This window comes from Ambystoma mexicanum, chromosome 8, assembly GCF_040938575.1.
Source record: "Ambystoma mexicanum isolate Mex_15411 chromosome 8, UKY_AmexF1_1, whole genome shotgun sequence".
Taxonomy (NCBI): Eukaryota; Metazoa; Chordata; class Amphibia; order Caudata; family Ambystomatidae; genus Ambystoma; species Ambystoma mexicanum.
In genome coordinates this window covers 1,609,898,140-1,609,920,293 of record NC_090929.1, presented here as the reverse complement: position 1 = coordinate 1,609,920,293, position 22,154 = coordinate 1,609,898,140, and the positions used below count along the sequence as shown (strand labels likewise).

The 22,154-nt window shown below is 46.5% G+C and overlaps 1 protein-coding gene across 1 annotated transcript in view; it reads right to left on the bottom strand.

Annotated features, from left to right (window-relative positions):
* Window positions 1–293: 293 nt before the first annotated feature.
* The window catches only part of NHLRC2 (NHL repeat containing 2), a 1,194,979-nt gene continuing 1,173,118 nt past the window's right edge, over window positions 294–22,154 (bottom strand). The window contains exon 11 of the mRNA XM_069611865.1: window positions 294–1,101. Within this exon, the coding sequence (XP_069467966.1) occupies window positions 845–1,101 (257 nt within the window). The 3' untranslated portion in view covers window positions 294–844. The remainder of the gene's footprint in view (window positions 1,102–22,154) is intronic.

Here is a 22,154-nt window from a genome sequence, read left to right as displayed (position 1 = left end):
GTGGAACCCTGGATGAAAGTAAATGCACCAGGGTTCCATTACAAGACTATGCCAAGATTTCCTCTGTTTCCAATCAGCATTGGGGTCTTCCTCAGTTACTTTCCTGTGTAGGGAACAATCCCTCGCTAGCTTGGCATCCCACTCTACCTCTCTCTCCATCTCTGTGACTAAGATGTCGTCTTACTACGCTGTTCTGGGAAGTTCTTCAGTAGCAATATTTTCTCTCAAGTGCCTGGGGAATGGCCATGTCTTCGTTCGAGGGCATCTTGGAGAAGGATTTAAACAAGTGATATCTATTTATTGATTTATTTCTAGGTATTCAGTTTGGTGATATGCAATACCGGTAAGGCTCTTTGCATGAAGGACACTTGGCACATCAAAACAAAAGGCTGGCAATGCCACACCATGAGGTCATTTTCATTCAAATATTTGTGATCTTGAATATGTCTGCAGTTTTCAAAATCAAACCATACATTGCATATTAACAGATGTGTAACCATTATGCATGGTGCTAACGATGGGATGCGTACTCATGCTAGTAAATGCCAGTACAAAACATCGATAAAGAAAACATTGAGAGAACAAAAACACATTACACCTGGTTTCAAGTAAAATACTGCCCTCAGACAATACGTTTGACTTAAATCTTTGCATGTCTTTGGTGAGGAACCAGCAGAGATACATGCAACCCCCATGGTGTTTTCTGAGTGTTGTTATTCCTTGTACAAAGTGCTTGAGTTGGCTTGCTGGTCGTCGTTGAATGTCCTGGTGAAAAGCACAGTAACTTGTTGGCAGTGCGTCGCAGTGCAGATCCGGTCATTGTTGCGGTGGTCCTGGGAGAGAGCTAGAAGGTGTGCGAGAGTTGGAGCTGGGCCGGGCCTGCTTGTGCCGCATGGGCCACGTTCAGAGGTTGCGTGAACGACACTGCCTTCATCAGGCATATGCTGGTGTCGTGGCTGCAGTAATACAGGCAGGCACCAATGGAGAGCGTGGCCGCCGGTGTCGGGCAGCTAGGAGGCATGACTAGGGATATCATGGGTGGGGCAGAAAGGCTTTCAATCTCACCAGTGGTATTCTGGCCCTGTAGCAGCCACTCATGACCTGGAAAACAGAAAGGCACGTGAGTCTGTGTAGGTGCGTCTGGGGCACCAGCTCTAAAATTGTCAAAAAGTAGACACTGCACACCGAATTACACAGGAATCCAATGTTCCACCAAAAACATGGTTACAACACATTTCCCCCCACTGCTGGTCAACATGCACCATGCGGCCATACCACGGAGTAGGCTAGAGTCCTTAGTGCCTCAATCCTTGCTTTCTTGTGTGACTGCCAAGGGCTGTACTGTTTAGGCGAAATGGGCCCTCACGCAGAGGAAACTGGAGTGAGCCCACCAGCATATTCCACCCTAAATGCTGCTACATAGTATTAGCACTTCTGCGAAGTCTGTTGAGTATACAGAGCCAATTATATCAATTTGAATGCAGCTAATATTTAAGCAACAAACCCCCCGACCGGCGAGGGCATTACCGGGTCAGGTAATGTTGCAGGGTTGAGTTACCGTGAGCCTCGAAGGGTATGTTGCTGTTAGCATCCCGGCAGCTTTTCCAGGATGCTAATACATTTATTTTTAAGTTGAGAAACGGCTTGATTGGGGTTTCTCAACTCAAACAAACCTACAATACAAGATGGCTTGCATAGACAAGGGAGAGGGGAACTACATGTAGTCCCTCCTCTCTTTCCATAGCGGGTATTGCCGCACCGGAGTAGCACCGGAACATAGAGTGTTCCAGGTGCCGACGAGGAGCTGCAGGTAAATGGGGAAATGGGCATAGGAAGTGGAAATCGGGGTGGGAGTCAAGGGGGTGCAGGAGTACGTACCTTCTGCCTGGCAGGGAAGATGGCGGCCTACAGCTTCTGAGGAGGCTCGGAACGCAGGCTTTACTATGAGGAAAATCCCCCTTTCTGAGCTTCATGATTGGCTCGGAGGGGCCGTATCCACCCCCATCAGGGTGATAACTCACATCAGAGCTTTGTTTTTCGTCACCAGTCAGTCAATCAGGAAGCTTGGCATGAGGTTTCTAACCACTAGAAGAAGCCTGAATTCCAAGATTCTGCATTTATTGTTGAAAGATCTGCCAGTCGTCATCAAAGCAAACAAAGCGAGGCTCGCTGGTGCTTTCTTTTTCCATTTGGGGTGGAGGTGGGGAGCCTGAACAATGGTGTAGGGGCAGTGGGAGAGCATTAAGGTACACCTGAGGCTTGTGACAGTGGGTCTACTCTTACTGATCAACTACAATCCTTCCCATAAACATTTTAAATGTCTTCCCTGCTTGTTATTATTTACGGAAGTGCTGCCCTGTATACTCAACATTTGTCTTTGCATTTATTTGATGTATAAGGGGCTTTCACCGAATCACTGTACATACAAAGTTAAAAGGGTGCAAACAATAGCTGCATCAAAAAAATTACAACCAAAAGCAGGGGAAATTAAGACATGGTGCAGAGGAGATGGCTTTTGAGGGTATTGCGAAAGAGAGGGTAAGAAGAGATTGGCCGAATGTGTAGTGGTAGAGTGTTCCAGAACTTGGGAGCAAGAAGACCAAAAGAACGGAAAGGAGAATGAGCGCAAGGGGGCTTAGGGACAGATGGAAAAAACTGGGATTGAGAACGGAGAGGGCAGGGGGAATGCACATAGAGATCAAGGAGCAAGCCCATGGACACATGGACACCTTTAAAAGTGATACTGAGGAAACAGAATTGAAAACGAGCTCCGAAGGATAACCAACGAACAGAAAGAAGTGTAGGGGAGATGGAAGACCAAGAGGAAACACATCAAAGGGTGCAAACAGCAGAGTTAAAGCTACAGCACAGAGGGACGGATGAGAAGCAGGAAGACCAAAAAGAAGAAAAGACCAATAGTCAAGGCGTTAGAAAACAAGGGGAGTGATCAACAGTTTAGTAGCACGGAAGGTGAGGAAAGAGCGAGCTTTTCTAATGTTGAAGAGTTGGAAGCGACAGGATCGTGCAGTGTTGGTAGATATGCGAGGTGAAGGAGAGGGAATCAAAACGAACCCCTAATTTGCAGGCAGAAGAAGAGAAAGGAAGAAAAACAGGTGGAAAACTAATAGAAGGGAGGATAGTGGGGGGGGGGGGCAGTAGAGGCTGGAAAAAGAGAATGTCTGCCTTAGATGCGTTCAGGTGGAGAAAGCGAGAGTGCATCCATGCTTGGATGGCGGATAACCATTCAGAAATAGCATAATGCAAAGAATCAGAAAAAGAGGAGAAAGAAACAAACAGTAGGGAGTCATCCACATAGAAATGTGCCCACAACCCAAATAAGGAGACGATGGCGGAGAGGGGAACAGTTTATAGAGAGAAACGGAGGTGACTTAAGACTGAGCCGTTAGGTACCCCATCAGTAAGAGGAAAATAAGGGGAATTAAAACCACCCCAAGCAACAGAAAAAAGCATGATCAGAGAGATAAGACCTGAACCAAGACAGAACGGTGCCAGAGAAACAAACAGAGCTGCTAAGTTCAGATGCTGTTTAGCCTTTTGAGAGCCTTACAACCATGCCGGGTATACTGAAATGCCAACATGGAGAAGTTGGTCATTTGGGGAGTACACAAGCCCCATCACAGGAAGCACCATGTGAGATCCTATTTTTTCACCCACACAAATGCACAGCATGTGCCAGTGGGCCCTACAGTGTGCTAAGTGACCTTAACCCTCATTAGAGGCTCTGAGACAGTACCTCTGCTAGTGGTCGCCTACCATTCAATACAGCATCAGAGTGTGATCTCTGAAGCTTAGGTAATGAGGGCATTATTAACATAAAGACTTCCAATCTCAAAAGGGACCACATCCTCTCACTTACTTGTCCATCAAAGCTCTGCCCATATCATTGCACATAGTGGTCAGTGCTGGAGAGGGTGGGGGTTAAATCCGAGGTGCGAATGAGAGGACAGATGTTGAGACTGGAAACCAGTGCCATCAAGAGGATTGTGACACAGACCCCTGCTTTCCTCTGGGGAGGATTTAGTGGGATGGCCAAAGAGGGATGGAAACATCCCACAGCTAATGGTTAATGGATCTGTGGGAGGCATGGGTAGGATACACTATTCACCTCCACGTAGTCCTTGCCCTGTCGCGGGGGTCAATCACATGGGCCACACCTTAAACATAGACTCTTTAAATGAGGATACTTGGGGGGAGAAACAGAGTGTACTACCAGCCTCTCAGATCTAGAAACGGTGAGACAGCACGTGTTTGAACACTCGCTTCTCTAGTGTATGCACACCAAACAGACACACATCTACTGTGGCAAAACACCAGGCAAACAAAGGATTGGCAGAATACACAGAGGCAGTCCGGACCACCCCGCTGATGCAGCAAAATCCAGTAGAAGCACAACTCTATTAGTAGAGCCATACGCGAGTCCCACCAAGAGACAAAATGCAATTCAAAGATGGTGGAGATGACATTTGGAGGGTTGGTGCATGTAGAAGTAGAGAAACACACCAAACACGTACATTCACCTGAAACATGGACCCCAATATAAGTGGCCCAATCACAGACACTTATTTTCCACGACAGGTGAATGCACTATCCCAAAACCCTGCCTACTGGGATCCATAAGACCCGCACAGAGAGAGAATAGTGTGGGCTTTTGGATGTGGAGACGGCAGAATTTTGGTGCAAATAAAGTGAGCAGAGCAGGGGGTGGAGAGAAGATCTTGGAGGCAGGGTGTTGAAGTCCAAGAGGAGGATATAGTAGTTGAGGAGGAGTGTGTGGGAAACGTTTAGGTGGAGGAACTAAGGAGGAGGTTTGAGACGTTGAGAACGGGGAGTGCCATCAAGATGAAGTTGGGGATGTTAAGGAGGAGGTTGGAGCAGTTGAGAAGGCAGAAGAGGAGTATCATTAAGAGGTGGTTGGTGAAGGCAGAGGTAGGGAGAGACCCTGACCTGAAGCCAATACACTGGTATTGTGAGAAGCGATGAACATGTGTCAAAGAGGAGCTGGACAAGAGTTGGACCAGAGAGGTTGTGGAGAAGGCAGTAATCTCGACTCGCTGGTGGAAGGTAAGAAGGCCCTCGTAAACTCACCAGTAGAAACTGGGGAAGGCAAACGCAGTTGGCTCTGTCTTAAGGTTGAAGAGAATCTTCAATTGTATGTATAGCTCATAGCAGGCAGACAACGGTATCTACAGGATCTACAAGGATGACATGAGGTTATCTTACACCACAATCACCAAGAGATAAGCTGGAGAAAAAAACAGATAAGGTAATTTAGAGGTTGAATGATGGGGTTGAAACCTGAATTCTGGAAGCCTTTAAAACTAAACGTTTTCAAAATAGACTGTTCTGATCATTTGTGTTTGCGTCTGACCCAGGAGAGCACCTGTGTGTAGTAAATAAACACATTTCGAGCAGAGATTGTCCTTTGTCTCTTTTGTGGGCATCAACCCGGGTATATGGTAGGCGGAAGAGCAAGTAAGTCTGTACGCACTTCCTTTGCTCGCCAATACTCTCCGCACACAGCCTTTTCTATGACAATGTGGATGGAAACGGAGAAGGCCTATATAGAGACAGTACTGATCTATCTGCGCTGCCTGCCCTGTAAGCCAATATTATCACCCTGCAATGTATTCTGGAGAAAACACTGCATTAAAAGCATTATTGACTGGGGAGCAGTCATCACCAGAACTCGGGGTGCTGCGAGAATATTTAAATAAGGGTTCTGTAAACAAGTAGGTGTCTATTCAAACCCGACACCAATATGTTAAATTTCCTTGCAGTTTGTGCTCACCTACAGAGCCTTCCTTTTCAAACAGTCATGTATAGCATATACAGGCATGTAGGGTGACATGTACAGTGTTCTGTTGCTTCCTAGCTGGTGTTTCTCCAAATATAAAACCCAAATGCAAACATGCTAACAACTTCTAGTGTGCTACAATATATTTCAGACTGATTCCCGATGTGCCCAAGGGAATCACACTTACTTTTGTGACAAATCTAATCTTACCAAACTACATTGAGTAACTTTGAGGGGATCAGAGCACACGTTAGCTTTTGCCCATCCATTGTTTACTTGATGGATACATACAATGTGGGAACTGTTGAGTTGAGCAAAATGCCCAAGTTAATAAGCGAGCCCCTAGGCCAGCAGGGGTCTGCAACCTTTGCTCTCCAGATGTTTTGGACTACACATCCCATGATCCCTCACCATTAGCTATGCTGGCTAGGACTGATGGGAATTGTAGTCCACAACATCTGGAGAGCCAAAGGTTGCAGACCCCTGCGGAGTGGGTTGTTACTGCTGCTACCCAATGTGCCCCCCGCAGAGGGTGGGAGGAGTGGGCTCATGCATGCTCGCCAGGCACTCCAATGCACAGTATATCATGCCTATTCAGATCCCTGCTTATCAGGGATTTCTAACCAAAGAGGTCGGAGTCTAAGGCATAACATCTCTCTAGTTGCTTTTAAAAATACCCACAAGCATAACATCTGGAATGTCTAATAAAACACCAAAAGCAATCTTACATTACATCTCCCTAGTAGCCGGAACAAAGCAAGAGTGCAACACATTACTCAGTCCCCTGGTTCGAACTGCTACTGGCGAGGAGAAAACACTGTCCGGCTCACTGGCACAGCGGGTGAGAGACAGACCGTGAGGTACGTGCCAAAGTCACAACAACGTTCTGAACACCAGGGTCCTCACGGTTTTGAGTGTCTGGAGAGGGACATTATGTGAATTTTGTGAAATGCAAGATCTGGAGAGGGACCCCAAGGGAATGATGTGAAACCAAGGTTTAGAGATACACCAAGATTCTGCAAGAATGATGGCGAGAACCCAGATACTCATTAAAGGATCCAGAGGCTGAGGGGTAGACAGAGAAGGCTCATGTGAAAAGGAACCAAAGAACCTGATACCTGGGGTAGGTCTTCAAAGACAAGGTGAAAGTAGGAAGACTGGAGAGGGGTTCCAGACTGTAATTAAACCCTGCAAGAGCATTTGCAGGTGAAATTATCTGTTTTCTGTATATTACCCTGTGGCCGGATATTCAATATTAAGATTTGTTTATTTGTCTGTTGGACGAATGTTGGAACATTTGTGTTTATAGCTTACGGCAGCCAGAAGGCTAAAACACTTGTTAAGATCACAGTATGGAACTTTCTGTTGGACACATTGTTGCACTCTATTTTGTAAAATATGGTAGGGTGTACAAGTGAGGGAGAGGAACTCGTAAGACGAGGTTGACAACCTTTTGGTGTTTGCTTTAGCAATATCTGTATTGTTTGTAGAATTTTCCCAAGACCATATGCGCCTTTGGTCCAACCCCTTTCATCAAGATGAAGTCAGCCATTTGAACAACACTAGCCTTGCGGCAGGTGTCTCATTGCTCGGGCTTGCAATGGGGATGAGATGGGTGCAAGAAGTGAACCAGGCAACAAATACGTGACAAATATACCACAGGTAGGCAGTGGAGACCATGATTTTCCCTAGATAGACAATGCCTAGCATTCCTATACATAGCCTAGGATGCTCAGACAGAGCTTGAACTTCAAATCTGATGTCTTCTCAAAGAGAAAGAGAACCAGGTCTACTTGATCCAAAAATGCTATCCTGCCCTGTTTTCTACCCTTCTCATTCAACTCTGCCCAACACTCTATGCTTTTCATTTCACCGTACCCATTGACATATTCTTTGCATTACATCTATCTCATTGTTCTATTATTGTTTTTCTATACTACTATTCAATTCCCTAGACCGTTCTACTGACTGTTCTATTATTTGTATTCCATCCTTTCGAGTAATTTTAAATGCCGTCTATGCTGCCAAAAGCTTTTTGTATCCTTCTCAATGGTGAATTTCTCTTATGTATTGAAAATCCTCAAAAACTATCCTTCTGGGGTCTAAGGATTTGTAAACTCCTTCATCCTCTTACTGGCCTGTGGTAGGAAAAAGAAATATGGTGTTGGGATGTAAAACACTTCTGGCGCCTCTCTGGAGCAAAGTGGCCCCACCAGTTGACCATGATCTCCTGTTAAGGAAACGGTTGATGACACTCCTTTTTGAAGCATTCTTTTGACAAGCGACGATGATGATGCTGGCTTTATGATGATGCTTACTCTGGGAAGATATTGCAAAAGCCCAGTCTGTGGAGAGATTGGCAGGTTATGCTGAGATATTCCAGGGCCTGTTTGGGAGACCAAGCCCTGATCAGCCAATCGTCCAGGTAGGGGTAGACGTGAATCTCCCCTCTCCTGAGACTCGCTGCCACCACCACCACCAAATTGGTGAAGGCCCTCGGGCGGAGGTCAACCCAAAGGGCAGAACTCGAAACTGAAAATGAGAAACGTAAACTGTGAACCTTAGGTACTTTCGGTACTTTCCTGAGGAACTTCTTCAAGTGTCTCAAGTCCAAAATGGGTCCCAATCCTCTGTCCTTTTTGTGGATTAGGAAATGGGGAGAGTACACCCTTTGTTCCTCTCTGTCACAGGTACTGGTTATATAGCACCTTTCTCTGGCAGCCTCCAAGCTTCCTGCACAAGGAACGGATCTGGAACCTTGAATGAGTGGTTCTTGAGGGAAGCAGAGTTATTTGGCAAGTTGTACACCTTCATTTCAGTTTACACCCCCAACAAAACCCTTTCCTGGAGGGCCAAACAGTACTAGGAGGAGACTTTAACAGTCTCCTGGACCCTCTCATTGATAAGTCGAACAACCCTGCTCCGAGAGACTTTAAAACAGCGATGGACCTACGTTGACTCTTCAAATCCCTGCGGTGGTCGACACGTGGAGGGTCCTACAACCAACGACTAAAGACTTCTCCTTTTTATAACACATGCACCGTACCTCCTACCGCATAGATCTGCTGCTGGCCAATCCCCAACTTCTCTCCTTTATGGACAAAGTGCTGATAGGCACAAGGGTTCTCTCCGACCATGACCCCTGTGACTCTGACAGCTCGTATCTACAATCCAGACCCCCCCGGACCGCATTGGACCCTCTATGATCCGATGTTACAGGATACGGTGCTGCGAGATGCCCTGACCAAAGCCATCCAGAACTACTTTAAGGAAAACCCAGTTGGGCCTACCTCGCCTGCCACGAGATGGGAAGTGATGAAGGCAGTCAGAGGGCAAATGAAAGCCCACGCAGCGGCATATGAAAAGCCCTGAGCACAGCTGAAAGAGCAACTGGAAAAAGATATAGCCCTTGCAGAAGCAAACCATGAAAAAGGATGGTCACCAAAAGCAACCTGAGCCCTGCGAATCGCCCGCAACATAATAGAGATAAACTATGCGGAACAATCAGCCCAAGCACTTATAAAGACTAAACAGGGTTACTATACCCACGGAAATAAAGCTAACAAGTTTCTGGTCCGAAAATTAGCCAAGTTCTGCCGTCAGAACCAGATAACAGGCCCTTTTCTGTAATGCCATATGAAAGGGCAAAATTGGGTATTTCTGAGGACCCTGGTCCAAGATCATGGTTATGTCATCCTGCTGAAATGATGGAGTAGGCCTACTACATCCTAAAAATGTGATAACCTTTCCCATAAGTTTTCTATATGATGAGTCAGCATGCTCCGTTGGGTGTGGTTTGCCAAACTAACTGTGGCGAGGTATCCAACCCACTGGCTGACTGAAGGTTATCGTATAAATCTCTTAGCCTGGACTCATCACATATTAGTTCCTCTGGCACAAACTGTAGTCCAAAAGGTGGTGTATTGTCATCAGAAGTAGGTGGTTCCTCATATATGGCTGACAGGGACTTAAAATAGTCCTTTTTAGGTAAAGGTTTGTAAACCTTTTCTTGTACCACTCTAGGCTTCAATAGTGTCGAAGTAGTCCTAGTCATCGATGAAGGGTTCGAAATTGGTGCCGGTTTAGTCGGCACCAACTTCGGTTTCGGCGTTGACAGCTCCGATGCCAACGGAGTCGGCGAAGCCGCCGAAGTTGTTGACTTCTTGTGCTTATTCAACGGTAATAATTCAATTTTAATGGCCTATAGACCCCAACTGACTGTCAGTCACTTGACTAAATAAAACTGTAAGATGGTAAGGGTAAGGGTACTAACGATACAACACGGTTTTTCTTCATTCCTGGCTAGGCCCCTCCAGGCAACCCGAGGGGCTTTTTCCAGTGAGTGAATGCCACTTTGGTCTTCTTAACACCATAATGACCGACATGTCATATTGAATAACTTAAGTATTCTTCTTATAGAAACTGTTTTTCTTTTAAAATATACATTCTCTGTTACACTCCTTAGAGTAATGGGACACAGTCAGTTGGGTCTATAGGCTATTACAATTTAATTATTACCATAAATAGACTAACTGAATGTTTGTTTTAATACTGCCTGTTGCATCACACACCGTTCAAATCATGCAGTGTGTCTGACTTGTTTTTGGCAGGACGATGCCCCACAATTTGTACCTTGATAGGTGTTGCACATAAGGATTGTGCTTTCTTCAATTCCTTATCCTGTCTGCTATTAGATAAGCGGCACATCAGCGAAATCTAGCATTAGTGGGACATAGGTAGTTATCGATAGAGTTTCATGCTATCCTTCTGTCACCTGTTTGTGCAACTCAATAACTGGCGTACCTTATGTCCTTTTCTATCACTATTTTTGGAATGGTGTGATAGTTGTTGCAATTAAAAACTTCCTCGACGGAACCCTAGATGGGCTAGGTTCCTGACTCATCGAAGCCCTCAATGATTTGTCGTCGGATTGAGAACTTTCTTGATGCAAAACTGGCTTCAAGCTCGGCTTTGAAGATTTAGTCTTTGAATTCCCTTTGTCTTCCTTATACAGAGTGATTGAAGCATGGCGTTTCTGCTTGTCCTTCGAGGAGGTCGAGGCCGCATTCTCGAAGATTCAAAGCATTTCACTATGAAATGCATCCCATTTAGCAGGGGAATCCAATTTCGCAGGACACCTGATTACCTCAGTTGAGGAAACACTGGAGGTCGAAGGTGACCTCTGACCCCTCTTCTTGGCCTTCTTCGAAAAAGAAGACAAAGAATGGCACGATCGACTTCTCTATCGAGACTGTTTAGGTCTTTTGGATCTGGAAGAACCCCTTGACTCATCTGTCTTTTTTGACCTCTTCGAAGGTGACTTTGAAGGAACCTCCCCACCGCCAATTTACTTTATGCTCCCTGAGAGCCTTCTCAGTCATCGCCTGACAGGAGCCACAGTCAGAGGTACGGTGCCCGGAACCCAGACACCACAGACATATGCGGTGGGCGTCGGTGATTGACATCTTTGACCCGCAGTCTTGGCACTTCTTGAAGCCTGACTTGGGTGTAGATGGTGTCAACAAAGACATTTTCCAAACGAAAATCACTATTTCACTGAAGCGCACTGTAATTCTCTCGAAGCGCTAGCTCGGAAAAACAGAACTGAAGCCAACGGGTGCAGCGTGCGCTACTTATACAGATGATGATGTCGATAGTCGAATGGAGGCCCTCTAGGGACATTGACTCGATGACACTGCACACAGCGCCCTCTGTCAAAAAAGAATTCTGAAGCAGCTGAAGCCAGAGGGATAGTTATCATACGATGAGGAGTACGTGTGAGGACACAATCAATTTGAAATGGGAAGATCCTTCCACCCACATCACCCTCATCGTCACACAAAGCCACAGCTAGAAACTTCCTGAGCGTGTAAGGACCTCTTGGCTCTACACTCGTCATACTTCGATGGGCTCATCATTGGCTGGATCCATCTCACCTGGAAACAGGAACTTCACTTTCGGCCCCTCCACAGGGTATAGTCACCATAGGTACAAGGCAGGAGGGTTATAGGGGGTTATACTGGAAGAATTTTCTACATGGCCACCAACAGAGGCAACATATTCCTCCAATTGGAAGGAAGTAAAGGCAATACATCTTGTTCTAATCAAGTTCCACTCTCACATCGAGGGTCCTCCCATTCTGGACAGTGTCACCAACAAGGCTCTGATAAACAAGTAAGGCAGTTCAAGATGCAAACACAGAGCCTCTTTCACAATTATATTTTGCCTATGGGCAGAACAATATCCGTCATCTCTCAGAGCATCACATCTTCCATAAACCATGAACACAGAAGCCGACTCTCTAAGGAGGTTATTTCTACACACTCTAGAACTCATCCTGACACATCGGATATTCAGGGACATCTGCAGTCCTCTGGGTTCCCCATTCACATCACCGGAGAAAGCAAAGCTAATCGATTTCTATGCCAGATTCAAGGACCTGTGGGATGGGATGTCTTGTCCGTCCAGTGACCGATTCGGGTACTATTTACTTTCCCACAGATTCCTTACCTAATTACCAATACCTGCACAAGGTCAAGGAGGACAATGTACGCATCATCCTCCTAGCCAGTAGGGACTGGCCATGAAAAATCTTGTTACAACCTCCTACACTAGTCAACATCCAGGCCATTTTAACTCCCCAGCAGTCCCTTTCACTGCTAGGCTTCTCCAGAGTTTCTAAATTTCTAGACCTGTGCTTAAAAAATGTGTTCCTTTATGGCATCTTCAATTAGTCCTCAAGACCCTGGAGGAAGCCCCCTTCTAATCTCAGGATGATGCACCTTTTTCAGGTCACTCGACTAAGGTCATGTTCCTGGTGACAATCACCTTGGCCAGGACACTCCAGGAATCTGGTGGTGTCATGGTCATGAAGTCAGGGGCACAGGCATGCAGGGGTTGCATGCACAAGAGACCTGGGTGGACACTTTCCTGGCGCCTTCGGTGCCAGGCACATGAACAAAAGTAACCAAGAACATCCATTTAACACCGAAAAGCTTTTATTATGGACATAGCATTTCAGATGCATTAACCTTGAACATTCCATCCATTAAGGAGGATATATTAACCTTGAACATTCCATCCATTAAGCAGACCCAAGTGCATTTTTGGGTGTGGCTGCTAATGGATTGCCTTCGCACGTGCTCACTCTCTAGGAGTGGCAGGGTGTGGCTGGTAAGCCAGCCCTAATGGGTGTGCCCACGATCTCAGCTATATAAGCTGCCCCGATCCTCAAGACAGACGCTTCGCGTTATATTGCACTTGCAAGCAGCGTAACGCTCACCGTCGCCTGAGGTCAGACTTGCCTTTTAAGATCCTGCTTCCTGGACATCCTGCTTCCTGCCAGCATACTTACCAACTGGGGGAAGCTGTTCTTACCTGTACATTTCTTCGGCGAACCAAGTATTCATCTTTACACTTTCCAGAACGCCGAAATCTTCATCTTGGCACCGCAGCACGACACGCTCCATCGTCGACAGCAGCACCTGCAAGGAAAAACAGAAGACAAGGTTAGACATCGAAAAAACTGTCAGTTTAAGGTTGCGCTTCGCCATACTTCACGCTTTTCCTTACACCATCACTTACCTGCTGTCGAACATTGCGGTAGCATCCATTTTCCATTGGCCGCGTCTTGCGTCTCACAGCTGCATTGAGGCCGCATTTCCACCTAAGGGAAGAAAACAGAAGGGAGACATTATTGCGGGCATAAATAGGAGCAACATATAAAGACATTAAACAGAATGAACAGCATAGCAAGACCTCAAGAAAGACTTACCAATCATAAGGAGAAGCATAGTCACAGCCGACTGGACTAATCCTTATCAGGGATCAGTGAAGGAACTAGATCCCATTCGACGCGCCCCTGCCAGAAGTAGCATTATCTTCCGTAATTCACAGGTGAGCTTTATGGGCCGGCGTATGCTCACAGAAACCGTACTTTGGGGTGAATGGTTCGAGAGGTACAACAATCACAGATTGACGCACTCACGCACTCTTATCTCCACGTACCACCGCTCACAACTTTTCTACTGAAGGGGGTGATTCAAGTTCGGGGAGGGCTGCAACCGTGCCCCAACGCCTCCGCAGAGACCAGGTGAGCGTAACAGAACGGGAAGCCTCTAAAACTCTCTGCCTGGGCGTTATGGAAACTTCAGAAACAGATCAGTTAGCCCTCTTACTAGGGGAATTACGGGCTGAAGTACATGCTTCAAGACAGAGAATCAATGCATTACGGAGGGATCTTATTGTAACTCGAGAAAGAACTGATGAATTGGCAAAACAAGCACAAGCAGGACAGGTTTCACTGCCTGGAGTGACCGATTCTTCTCATTCTTACACACCACAACAATCAACACCGGTTCAGGTGGTTCTTCCAGGAGCAGTGCCTCTAGCCCCTCCCGAAAGTTTCATTGGTGACCCAAACAAGTTTGTTGTATTTATGAACCAATGTCGCCTTACTTTCTTGTGCAGACCAGGAGCCTTTCCTAATGACCAAGCCAAAGTGTCGTTTGCACTCTCGTATTTAGGAGGTAGTGCGGTGGTCTGGTCTATACCTATGGTAAATCAAGATGAGCCTTTACTCCGGAACTTTGGGAATTTCCAACATGAGATGGAGAAATCGTTTGCCCATCATACTCAAGGACCAGCTCTGGACAACGAGTTGTTGTCACTCAGACAAGGGAGTCAAGATCTATTAACCTACATTGCAAACTTCAAATGTCTCATATCCCAGGCCAACTGGCCAGAAGAGAAGAGCACTACACTCTTTTACAGAGGGTTACGTGGAGAACTTAAGGATGTGTTGGCGCAAGTGGTGAATCCCCCTGACAGGTGAGCGGACTACATAGACCTGACGGTGCAACTCGATCATAGGTTGCAGAATCGGAAAATGGATCGAGCGAGATCAGAGGGACGGTCAGTTTAGGTACGACCTCGTGAGAATCAGACTAAACCACTTGAACAGTCTGAGCCAATGCAAATTGGTGGATTACGAAGTCCCCTTACCAAAGCAGAAAGGGAAAAAAGAAGAGAACCACAGCTTTGCTTATATTGTGGACAAGCAGGTCACTTCCTCCGTGACTGCCTGGTAAAACCACCCAAGAAGACTGTTGGGGCAACAGACAAAACTGATGAAGAAGAAGAACAGAACTCAGGGAAACGCCTATGCCCGGCAAGTGTAGGGGTCCGCTTGTCGAGCATGAAAAAGGAATCCGTACACACCTCACATCTAGTCCTTCCAGTGCTTTTGGTGAATCACAAGCAGGCTGGGGAGCAGGTGTAAGTGGATCTAAGTCACCTGGCCTAAGCCCCGCCCACCTGGTGCCTTCCTGGTTGCTGCTCTTTTTCACCACTTAGCAAGCCCCGCCCACCGAGTGCCTTCCTGCTTGCCGCTCTTTTCCCTACTTAAGGAGCCCTCCAGCCTCTTTTCATTTGCAGCTGGGGAGCAGGTGTAAGTGGATCTAGGTCACCTTGCCTAAGCACCACCCACCTTCTTAGACCTGCCTCTTCCTTCCTGCTCTTAACTCTTAGATCAAGGGGCGTCTCTCGCCCGGGTGTCCAAAGTGAAAGACAATCAAAGAAAAGGGAAATTCCAGTTTGGACCTGTTCGGACAAGGAGGATCCAGGGTCCGACCCCCTGCTAAGACAGCAGGTAAGCATGCACCAACATGTGTTTACACCCTCTGTCCCCACAGGCCATCCCCAACCTCTCTGGACCCCTCGCCCCCCGTGATGTTCCCTTCTGCCCCCCCTTCCTGCACACAGGAGTCTGTCCTGATACATTCTGGTTTCACCATCACCGTCTTGTGGCCAATGCTGGATTTTACTTCTATGGACTTCATTGATTCACGGTGCGTCACCCTTTCTCAACTCTAATGCTGGACTTCCTTTGCATCTTGTACTCATGGTGGCCCTGACTCATGCTGTTCCCATCTTCATCTTGTATCCTGGCTTGCAACATTATATGTTACTACTGACTTCTGCAATTGTATTTGCTCTCCCCTCTTGATTCTCCACTCTTTTTGACTGCTCACTCTCTGTTGTCTCCCCCCTCCCCTTACTTTCTTCTATGCACTTACTCATCAGAATTGTCGCTGGACATAGTATGATAGCAACCTCGTTTGTCGCTCTCCCATCCCCTTAATGCCCCCCCTCCTCCCTCCAGCACTATCTGAAACATTGTCAGGCCTAGTACGATAGTCGCTTGTTTTGTTCCTCCCCTCCCTTTCTGCACCCCTCTCCCTCACCTTTTGTTTTCCTGCGGCTCTACCAGAAATGTCGTCAGGCCTAGTACGGTAGTCGCCTGTCTGTTTCCATTTCCTTCCCACTCCCCCGCCCTTTCCTTATCTATGTCTTAGCACTTGCACTATCTGAAATGTCGTCAGGCCGAGTACGATAGTTATTTCACATTCTTACTGTTCATGGCCTGTAAGAATGTCGTTGAATTTTCCCTGGTTCCCCTCCCTTGCCTTGAAGTGCTTTGAAACCCATTGTGTATAGGTGCTGTATATAAATACACTATCATATCATTACCATCGAAAATACATGCTTTGGAGGCATATATTGATTGTGGAGCTGTGGGTAACTACATTGACCAAGATTTGGCTCTCAGAATAGGCCTTCCTCTCCGTCAGAAGCAGAAATCAGAAACGTCAGTGCTGTGGATGGTTCTCAGCTATCATCCGGCTCGGTGACACAATACACAGAGAAAGTCATGCGTCTGTGTCAGAACGGGCATCAAGAGGACATTACTTTCGATCTCATCGGTGCTCCTCAGTTCCAGATGATATTGGGAATGCCCTGGCTCGAGACCCACAATCCTAGGATCGACTGGCGAAAACAAGTTCTGACATTTCCTCATGATTGTGCCGACACATGTTACAAAAAAGATGACACCATTCTGAAACCGAAGAAAGGAATCATGGTGGGCCTCATCAGCTCTTTACCGCTTGAATGCCAAGATTAACAGGATGTCTTAAAAAAAAGCAAGCCAACGTTCTACCCCCGCACAGACCCTACGATTGTCAAATAGATCTTGTACCCGGAGCCCAGATCCCTTGCAGCCGAATTTAAGCTCTGACAGAACAGGAAAATCAGCATCTTAGAACTTACCTGGATCAGTACCTGGCGAACGGTTTCATTCGCCCGGCCAAGTCACCTGCCTCCTCGCCCTTATTCTTCGTGCCTAAAAAGGAGGGGGACTTAAGAACTTGCATCGACTATAGAGCCATCAATCAGATCACAGTATAAAATTGACATCCTTTACCACTTATACCAGACCTCCTGGACCAAGTGAAACGTGCTCAAATCTACAAAAAACTGGATTTAAGAGGAGCATATCATCTTGTAAGAGTAAAAGGGGGAGACGAGTGGAAAACGGCCTTCCGCATGAAGTACGTCCTCTTTGAATTCCAGGTCATGCCCTTCGGGCTATGCAATGCGCCCGCGGCGTTCCAATTCTTTATGAACTACTGGACGTTTATGCTCTTATTTACACTGACGACATTCTTATCTACTCAAATTCCATAGAAGAACATGTAGGCCATGTCCGGGCAGTCTTAGAGAAGAGTCAACAACATCAATTGTATGCCAAGATGGAAAACAGTTTTTTCCATGTATCGAGGTCGAGTTTCTGGTTTCATGCTCTCACCACAAGGCGTTCATATGGATACACGAACAGTGGATGCAATCCTCCAATGGCCCTCACCAACATCCACAAAAGGAGTGCAAAGCATGCTTGGATTCGCCAACTTTTACCGTGGGTTTATACCTGGGTTTTAACAAATTGTACATCCAATTATCTCCTTGTTAAATAAAAATCAAAAGTTCCATTGGTCGACAGAAGCTGAAGAAGCCTTCCAGAAGTTGAAACTAGCATTCACTACAGCACCAGTCCTTCAACACCCACCACCAGACCTACCTTACATAGTTGAGACAGATGCTTCAAAAATACCCTTGCGGGCAGTATTGTCACAATGAGACCCTGAAACAGGACAACTACACCCCGTCGCATTTTGGTCCTGCAAATCTTCAGCCCCCGAGTTGAACTATGTAATCACACTTAAGGAATTACTGGCGATTAAAACAGCATTCAAGGCCTGGAGACATTACCTTCTTGGGGCGAGACATACAGTCACTGTCATCACGGACCACCGTAACTTGCAATACTTGAAAACCACCAAAGCACAATCCTCGCGTCAACTTTGTTGGGCTCTCTTTTTCGCAGAATACGATTTTATCATCACTTATAGACCTGGAGTACGCAATGGGAAAGCAGACGCTCTATCACGCATAAGTGAACAAAAAGAGGCTTGTACAGCATCCGACCCCATGGCCATAATTCTGGAGGAAAGGATTCAAACCAGAAAGCTGCCAACACGTGTGTAGATGACCAAAGAACCAGTTTGCAATCCCAGATGGATCAATCAACACAACGGGAATGGCTGTTAAAAGTTGACCAGTACACCATCGAAGACAATCTACCGTATTTCCAAGGAAGATTATATGTCCAAGACCAAGAACTGCAAAAGCAAATCAACATTATTATTATTATTATTTATATATCACAAATTACCACGATTCATTAAAGGATACCCAGGAATAGCCAAAACTCAGGCTGAGGTAAAACAAAACTACTGGTGGCCAACCTGGTGAAAAGACATCACCCCATTTATTGAAACCTATGGGGTCTGTGCACAACACAAGTATCAGAAACAGAACCCTGCTGGCTTATTACATCCCCTAACAGTACCGCCAGCACCTTGGCATACCCTGTCGATGGACTTCATCACGGACCTTCCACCCTGCAATGGATACTACACCATATTAGTCGTCGTGGATTTATTCTCCAAAATGGCCCATTTCATCCCTCTGAAGGGACTCCCAACTGCGTCATCTCTCGCTTCTGTGTTCCTAGAGCAAATTGTTTGATTGCATGGATTTCCATCAATATTAGTATCTGATCGCGGAACTCAATTTGTTTCTGCCTTTTGGAGAAAGTGTTGTACGATTGCCAAAATTGATCTCCGGTTGTCCACAAGCCATCACATTCAAACTGAAGAGCAAACTGAACGAACCAACCAAACTTTATAGCAATATCTCAGGTGTATGTTGCAATAGTCCGACCATTCTTGGAAAAATATACTGTGGATACCTGAGTATGCATACAACAACTCAGTTCACACAAGAACAGGCCAAATTCCATTCTACACTGTGCACAGAAGACATCCGAGGACACCAGTATTTGATCCATCCGATACCCTGGAAATGCCAGCCATAAAAAAGTTGCATAACACCATCACTCAGATTCTTAAGGGGGCGACAGAGCATCTGACCAAGACTAAGGAAAGACAAAAACTGTTTGCTGATCAACATTGGAAGGAAGCTCCCGCCTACCAGATTGGAGAAAAGGTGTGGTTAGCATCCAAATATATTCCCCTGATGGGGCCAAGAGCTTTTCGCTCAAGATACCTGGGCCCCTATACTATAAAGTCCATAATCAATCCTGTCACCATGAAATTGGTGTTAACATCTCACATGAAAATTCACCCCGTATTTCATGTCTCTCTCCTCAAACCAATGAAATCCAATAAACGGCTTAGTTCTCCGCCAGAGCCTGAAGTAATAGATGGAGAACCAGAATATGAACTCAAATCCATCCTGGACTCTAAGGTGGTTCGATCAAAATTGTATTACCTAATTGACTGGAAAGGTTACGGCCCTCAAGACCGAACTTGGGAACCCAGTGAACACGTCCATGCTCCGCGTTTAATCAGATAGTTCCATCGCAATAATCCCACCAAACCAGGACCGGGAGGACAACCACCCATGAGAGGGGCCTTGAGGGGGAATGCTGTCATGGTCATGAAGTCAGGGGCACAGGCATGCAGGGGTCGCATGCACAGGAGACCTGGGTGGACACTGTCTTGGCGCCTTTGGCGTCAGGCTCATGAACAAAAGTAAACAAGAACATCCATTTAACACCAAAAAGCTTTTAATATGGACATAGCACTTCAGATGCATTAACCTTGAACATTCCATCCATTAAACAGGATGCATTAACCTTGAACATTCCATCCATTAAACAGGATGCATTAACCTTGAACATTCCATCCATTCAGCAGCCCCAAGTGCATTCTTGGGTGTGGCTGCTAATGGATTGCCTTCGCACATGCCCACTCTCTGGGAGTGGCAGGGTGTGGCTGGTAGGCCGGCCCTAATGGGCGTGCCCACGTACTCAGCTATATAAGCTGCCCTGATCCTCAAGACAGAGGCTTTGCGTTATTCTGCACTTGCAAGCAGCGTAACGCTCACTGTCGCCTGAGGTCAGACTACCTTTGAAGATCCTGCTTCCTGGACATCCTGCTTCCTGCCAGCATACTTACCAACTGGGGGAAGCGGTTCGTACCTGTACATCTCTTTGGCGAACCAAGTATTCATCTTTCACTTTCCGGAACGCCGAAATCTTCATCTTGGCACCGCAGCACAACACGCTCCATCGTCGACAGCAGCGCCTGCAAGGAAAAACAGAAGACAAGGTTAGACATCGAAAAAACAGTCAGTTTAAGGTTGCGCTTCGCCATACTTCGCGCTTTTGCTTAAACCATCACTTACCTGCTGTCAAACATTGCGGTAGCATCCATCTTCCATCCGGCCACGTCTCGCGTCTCACAGCTGCATTGAGGCCGCATTTCCATCTAAGGGAAGAAAACAGAAGAGAGACATTATTGCGTTCATAAATAGGAGCAACATATAAAGACATTAAACAGAACGAACAGCATTGCAAGAGCTCAAGAAAGACTTACCAATCATAAGGAGAAGCATAGTCGCAGCTGGACTGGACTAATCCTTATCAGGGATCAGTGAAGGAACTAGATCCCATTTGACGTGCCGCTGCCAGAAGTAGCAGGACGGAGAGCTTATCTTCCATAATTCACAGGTGAGCTTTATGGGACGGCGTATGCTCACAGAAACCGTACTGTGGGGTGAAGGGTTTGAGAGGTACAGCAATCACAGATTGATGCACTCACATACTCTTATCTCCCCCAGGAGCAGTATCACCACGTACCACAGTTCACAGCTTTTCTACTGAGGGAGAGGCCTGAAGGGGGCGATTCAAGTTCAGGGAGGGCTGCAACCGTGCCCCAACGTCTCCGCGGAGACCAGGTGAGCGTAACAGGTGGCCCTGTCGCTTTTAATCCATGTGTACAATTCCTTGAAGGGGGGAGTCAAGATTAAGTTATATCTTTCCTATTTTGTGTAAATTCCCATCATTCAACGTGTCCCACCCATGAAGTGATCCTTCTGTATCAGGGGTCCTCCAAAAAGCTTGTAATAAATAATTGCCACAAGTAGTCCAAAAAAGGAGTGCACATCGGGCTGGCAGTAACGCTGTTTATTGCAGCTGGGCGAGCACAAATCAAACAGAACAGTGGAACAGAACTGGTTGATGAGAGCTGACAAACTGGCAGACAGCGTACTTCATTTTTATACTGCTAATATAATGTTCAAGGTGTTGGAAACAGTTGCACTTTAAACTTTGCATATTTGAGGTTCTCACAGAGGTTATTGGTTAAAATACATCATACCTCTATAGCTAGACATCCGTTAGTGAAACAAGATTGGAGCAGACAAATCTCTCTTGTCCTAGCTCACCTCTTCCACAAGTGGTGCCACATTGCTTCCCACTCCTCCCACAGTTTGCAAATAGTAAAAACATTTGTGCTGACCTTCAGTTCTTTATTAACCTGCCATTGGTCAGCACCATAGCGGAAGGAACACAAGACACCCTGAACTTGTGGAAGGGAGACATTCACATGGCACCTGCAAGATAGTGACCTTCACAAACATTGTAGTGGACACACAGAGGGCTGGTTACCTCTCAGGGTCAACAGAACTTACCTTCCGATTGGTTCTTCGAGGAGCACTGCTCCCTTCCACCTCCCTGTTCCGATACCCACTGGCCAAAGAGCAATTAAGACTGCCATGGTGTTGTGCAAGTGTTTCTCTGGATCAGGTCGACTTCCACAGCTAACACAAGCAGCCATGGGACTACCTCGACTGGTGGAGTAGTGCAGCTTGAGTTCACTGTCCCCCCCTCCCTAAGCCGTGGTGCAGTGTACATGTGATGGGCCTTCTGGGTGATGCTCACCTGTGGCATCCCCACTGAGTGCGTTTACCTTGGGTTTCCCCTTTCACATGCTTGTGCATACACAATCCTTGTGCTGATATCGTATACAAGGTATCCTCATCCCCTTATCCATTCCCGGGTCTTATTCAATGGCAAACTACAATTCCCAGAGTCCCCTTGTCTCCTGCCCTTGAAATTGTCTCTGCCCATCCC